Source organism: Poecilia formosa, unplaced genomic scaffold (assembly GCF_000485575.1).
Source record: "Poecilia formosa unplaced genomic scaffold, Poecilia_formosa-5.1.2 Scaffold21, whole genome shotgun sequence".
Lineage (NCBI taxonomy): Eukaryota > Metazoa > Chordata > Actinopteri > Cyprinodontiformes > Poeciliidae > Poecilia > Poecilia formosa.
Window position 1 is genome coordinate 2,065,553 of NW_006799960.1, and position 6,139 is coordinate 2,071,691.

The 6,139-nt window shown below is 36.2% G+C and overlaps 1 protein-coding gene across 2 annotated transcripts in view; it reads left to right on the plus strand.

Moving 5' to 3' along the window:
• The first annotated feature begins 2,823 nt into the window (after nucleotides 1–2,823).
• ubqln4 (ubiquilin 4) overlaps nucleotides 2,824–6,139 on the plus strand; it is a 9,671-nt gene continuing 6,355 nt past the window's right edge. Inside the window, exon 1 of one of the 2 annotated variants that reach the window (XM_007547676.2) lies at nucleotides 2,824–3,017. In XM_007547676.2, the coding sequence (XP_007547738.1) occupies nucleotides 2,874–3,017 (144 nt within the window). In that variant the 5' untranslated portion in view covers nucleotides 2,824–2,873. The remainder of the gene's footprint in view (nucleotides 3,018–6,139) is intronic. The other variant, XM_007547678.2, reaches the window with a different exon arrangement.

Below are 6,139 nucleotides of genomic sequence, written 5' to 3' on the forward strand. Positions count from 1 at the left end.
CCCAGTGGGGGCTGCATTTGAATGAGGACCCTACAGTGCATGTGATTTGTACATGTTGGTGTATCCCCAATAGGGTTAATGGGGCCTTGGAGAAGGGGTAACGCAGAGGTCCTTACCTTTTTTTTTTTTAGAGAGGGGCACATTTGTTTGTTTGTAAATGGTGTACTCTAGAACTGGGGATGTGCATAGGTATGCAGGACCTACTGTGTCAATGCAACTTGCTGAAACAAACACTTTTCTTTCAGCACTGCCTCAATGGGGCTTCACATAAAGGGTGAATGCTCCACAGCATGGGGACAACACAGCAGGGTTTAAAATCTGATAAAACATAAAAACAAAAATGTTTCAAATGCGCAGCAGCTTCTGCACGCTACTGTAAGAAATACTTTCATCTACCTATATGACATATGAAAAAGAAATTAATTTTCAACTGCCTTGCTTTATTGTTGATATTAAATGCTTTTAAGTCTGTCTACACAATGCAAACATGTCAAGTCTTTACTAGAAGGTGCTTGTCTTTTTTTGTTGACATGAACAGCAAACAAAGAATCAAAATCCTAATTCCTTGAAGAGATATATTTGATAAGACTCAGTACATGACAGATAATTGCACAACACAAGCATTTTACTTATTATTATTTTTTATTAAAAAGAAGGATAAGAAGGAGCATACACAATTCATTCAAGCATTAGCGATAGGAACAACTAAACATATAAGTCTTGAAGAAAGAGTTGTTTTGGTGGATCAGAAAATTTGTAATAACCAAAGAAAGAAAACAGAATAGTGCCTGGAACGGTAAGAGCTATTTCCAGGAAATACAGACAAGTAAGCAAAGCAACATTGATCTAGGAATACTTTCAATGAAAACGAAAAACAGACAGAGGACACAACATTTATAGTGGTGTTTGCATGTCAGTGGCTCCCTTTGCTAAGTTCAAGTTGTGAGTAATGTTTATGAGTGAGAGAAAAATGCAGAGAGTCAAGAGTAGCAATTGCTCCATCAATGTCTAAAAAAAAAAAACAGCAGAACTCTACATATGTAATCAAATACCAATACCATACAGCATATTAATGACATCAACAGTTCTGTCAATGGTTCTTTTCATAAAAAAGGCAAGCATAAATTCTCAGACTATGAGTACATTTTATTTGGAATAAAAAAAAGTGCAGAGTACACAAAGTGAATATCAGTAATCCCTCCATTAGCGGCTCCATCCAGGAAGGAGACCACCCTTAATAAAGCCTGATAAAATAGTTATAATGAAAGACTGAAAGAAAATCTGACTTTGTAAAAGCAAGACACTAAGAACTACACTATTTTGACTATTGCACAAATAAACTAATTGCAGGACATAAAAAAAACAGAAATCCTGGACAAATCAAAACAGCAAGACAAAAAACAATAACCCTAACTGAATGAATTCTACTTGAGGCTTTGAATTTGGATAGACTGGATAAACTATGTACAGGTTTCATAAATCTTGTGCATGGAATATAACATCCATACCAGATGCCTTTGGGACACCTCATGGACGGCCTCCTTGGTGAAGTGAAGAGAAATGAACTGCAAGGTGCTATTTCATCTTTGGTTAGAAGAGTTTTTCAATAACACAAATTTCACCTATTTTTGAATTAATGTTTATATTTAAAGAGTTCTACTTCTAATTAGCCAGTGTGGTACTATCAATCTCATATAGTGTTAGTGTTGATTTAACCCTAAATTAGAGCTAAAGGACCAACTCTCCAAAATGGGTTTTGTTTGGCGTGAGGCATAGACACGCAGCAAATGTGCTGGCATCAGTGTTAAACAGTTCGAGACTTTCAGACTCTTCACAGACATGAAGTATATGTAGTATATGACCTCATATACTAACAGATGGATTTCAGTAATGTTTTTTGTTTCACAACAGAAAGACTGGAGATTACACACTTAGCAACTGAGCTGAGGGATCGCAGACCACACGATTCAATAAGCCAACTAAAGTCAACTGAGTACATTGAACCGTTGTGGAAACTCTTGCGAGGGCGATAGTTTGAAAGGTGTCGATGAACAAAGATATTCTCAGAACGAAAGGCTACATGTCTGCTTCATTTCTTCTTAGAATTAAAGTGAAGCAATTAAAAAACTTCAAGTTTAACCCACAGCTGAGTATGAATTGGATCATGTTGACTGTTTTTTTTAATACTCACTTTGGAAACTTAAAAAAGCTTATTTCTATTTTATTCATATGATGATTTGTGGGTTTTTAAATAGCTTTCAGTATTGGTTCATCTAAAAATATAATTATTTCTATCTAAACAGACAACATGTTAGCTTTGAAGTGAAGTAAAATCTGGGGGGAAAAACTGTGTAGTGGTTCAACATCTGAAATGTTGATTTTCCTTGTCAAACCAAAAAGGGGGAAAGTTTTCAGTTGTGATGCAATTTACAAATAAATTAAATATTTTAAATTCAAGGAAATTTGTGTATACAATTTCTTGGCCGATTGATTACTGCATCTTTAATACAGGTATAACTAGTTGGTTTTAATTTTTTGTTGTCTTCAAAAATTGTAGTAGTGTTTAGTAAGTTGTCGATGTGATTAGCACTTCAGAGGCACCGTATTTATTAACTGCATTCATTGAAAAGCAATAGTTCAGATCAGTGGTTTAAATTTGGTCAGTTTCCTTACATTTTAATATTAGAATAAATCCCTCTATTATTATTTTTTTAATTATTATTATTTTGTGAACTTTTAACCGATGAACTCATACCGGAACTACTTGGACCGACTGGGTGGGTGAAAAAAACAGAAAGGAAAAAAAAAACACGAGACCTGATTTGAACCGGAAGTGAAAGTTAGATCCGAGCTGTTCCATCGGCGGAGTAAAGATGGCTGAGCAAGGCGCCGCAGATCTTGGTAACAACAATAATAATAAACCCGAAGCCTCCGAGGGGACAATTATCAAGGTCACAGTGAAAACACCCAAGGACAAGGAAGAGATCGCCATCGCAGAAGACGCTTCTGTCACTCAGGTTGGTCGGATGTTGTTCATCGTTGCGCTCTAACGTCATGCCCACAACTTCAGCTAGGAAGCTAAACCATTAGCATGTATCACCACTCTTACCGGCTAACTGGGGCTGCTGGGAATGAAAGCGGCTGTGTGAAATCGAAATACTATTGGTTAGGTTGCCATTTAGTCGGCAACCATTTCGTTGTAAATATCCCACTCTACGAAACGACCGCGCTAAGATTTGAAAATTGCTAACCGGCTAGCCAGTCAATTGCTAGCCGGGGAGCTAAGTTAGCCTGTTATTCGGACCAACTATGTAGCTGAACAAGTGTCAGCTGACGAGTACGCGCTTACTGTGCTAACTGCGAGAAGCAATAACACTCCGACAGAGCCATGGAAGTGGTTCCATATAACTGGCCCATCGTGTATCGCTTTCATTTCCCACTTCAGCTCCACAGCCTGATAAAAAAGTCGAAGCTGTCTTTCAGTCTAGAACATTCTCATTGCTGCTCCTGAGTCATTCGGGCTTCTTGGGGATTTCTAGTATCCTCAGTGCTGCTGTTGGCTTGGCGACGGATTCACCTGGAAAAGCAAGGCACTCTATGTAATCACATTCAGAGCAGGGTGTTCAGCGGTGTGTGTACTAATGTTGGTTCCTCTTGTGCAGTTATACATGTATACATGTGTTTATGTTTTGGGGATATTATTACTTATGTTTGAAAGTGTGTTTTAGCTTTATTCAATAAATGTAACATTACAAGTAATATGGATGAAGAAAATAAATGACTTTTGTTAAGATGATGTCCAAAGGAAATTCAAATATGCCACTTTTTTCCCCCCCATTAAGCTCCTTGGAAGTTATTTAGTGAAAACAAAGCAACATGCAGTCTTTTATGGAGGTGCCCTACACAAAATCAATATAAATTGACCATATTGAACACACATTTTGTAATATTTTAGACTGAATTAAGCCTCAACTAACATCAAGTTGCGATTTCACAAATGCTACATTTTTCCATAATACTCTTCCTATCATCCCAACTGGAATTTTCTCCAAGCTGCAGAACTGACCCTCCCCCAGCTGTTGCTGAATACTGCTGGCCTGCTGACTGAGTAAAGTCTTGTTTTAAATTAAAGCAGATGGATCATATTGTGATTTATTTATTTTGGTGTAATTATTGCAAAACTGTAGTATTTTAAGTCAATGAGAAAATGATGGTGAACAGTGACTGACTTCAGCACAGCGTTTTGCTCACAGGACGCAAAGGATTAGTGTAAATGCTGCGTCTTTTGTCTGTGGCCAAGATTTGTTAGACCAACTCTCGCTTTGCTCTTTGTAACCCCTGGTCACTCTGCCCTCTTGAAAATTCGCGCCTCCATTTTATAGCCAAACCTGGCAATTTTGTCCCTTCATACCCGTAAACAAACACTTTTATACCCAGGCACTTCTACAACTCTGTATCAGATGATTTTTCTAGGTGTTTTCATGAATTATGAAGAGATAAACTGTCCTAAAATTCTAAAAACACACTTATAGTTACATTTATGTAATAAATCAATTTGTATCGCATCCTATTTCCATTTGGTTACTTTAAATCAGAAGACAAAGTTTAATACCGTTCAATTTTCCTCCAGTATTTCTCGTTTCACATTTTAACATTTCTATCATGGTCATAGAGAGAAAACCACATTTTTCTCTATTTACCTTCTGACTGTTTTTATGTGCTCGTACCAAGCAGCTAGATAGACATAAAAGATATTGAATACTTTTCCAACATACTTGCATATATCATCATGATGAATAATTAACGTTTACTTATACAGTCTCACCACTGGCTTATATACAATATGCGCTGCGGTGTTTTATTATAACACTGACAATATACTCACTATTTATAAAAAGTCAGAGTACCTGTTTTAAATATTCAAACAGATTAGATCTCAAGTTATCTTTAGAAAAGGGTAGGAAAAAAAAAACACAACACATGCTTAGAAAATGACCAGAACATAAAAATGTTTTTGAAACATGCATTTACTGGAATTAGGTGTAACTAGGAAGATTTTGCATACAAAGCATAACAACAACAACAAAAAATAGGTTTGCAAAGTTACAACTGATAAAAATGTAAAGAATAAAATTGTTAGGATTGTTAGCTATATTTAGGGAAAGACTAACACACCAAACCAGCCCCAAGAGCTCGTTAAATCTGTCAAACACAGTGATACAGGGATTTGTTTTGTTCCCACAAACAGTAGAATCCTTGCAGTAACTGAGGCTGTGATTAACTAATTCCTCCGTAACCCAAATGTCCAGGGCTGACAGGTAGCATTTGGATAAAATCGGATCACGTAAAAGGACAATGAACTCAAAACCAATGGCAGCAAATCTGCAGCAGAACGGGTAAAAAAAAAAAAAACAGAAAAAAATTATCAAGGTGTCGCAATCGCTCAAAGTCCAGATCTCAGTCCCTACATGCTGGGGGCGACATTAGGAGAGCCGCGCATGAATAACCGCTGAATAAATAAATAAATGACTGGCTGGAGATCTAAATCAACTAAGTCAACATTGTAAAAAAAAAAAAAAAAATCAAAATACATCACAGCATCATTCTGATGAGATCAAACCTTTTGCTCTTTATTCTTATACGGTACTTTGGTTTTGATGTGTTCATTGGATGTTATGTTTTTTTAACTTGAAGATTTGATAATTATTGTAATATTGTCCATGATTTTTTTGTCTTCATCCCAGTGAAAACTAATAACTATAGTACCTAAACTGCAACTGCATAAATATTGAAGGCCAAAATACTTCGTGCCTTAAGGTTATTGTGAAACTTCTGGGTGGATCCACTTCATGTTTGTTGTTTTTCACTAGTTTGGATTGAGATGAAAATTAAAAAAAAAAAAAGTTTTTTGTTGTTTTTCACTTTAAGTCAACTTTATATAATATTTAATTTCTTAATGTCTGCAAAACACCTAAAAAATGTGGGCCTGATGTAAGATCCTCTTCCAAGGAGAGCTTTAATTTGATGGTGTTCCACTATTTCACCACTAGATGTCACTAATGCTCACTGCCTGTTTACTGGGATAATCCATTTTATTATAAACGGCAGGAACAGTTGCAGCAAAATAGGACAGCAATAA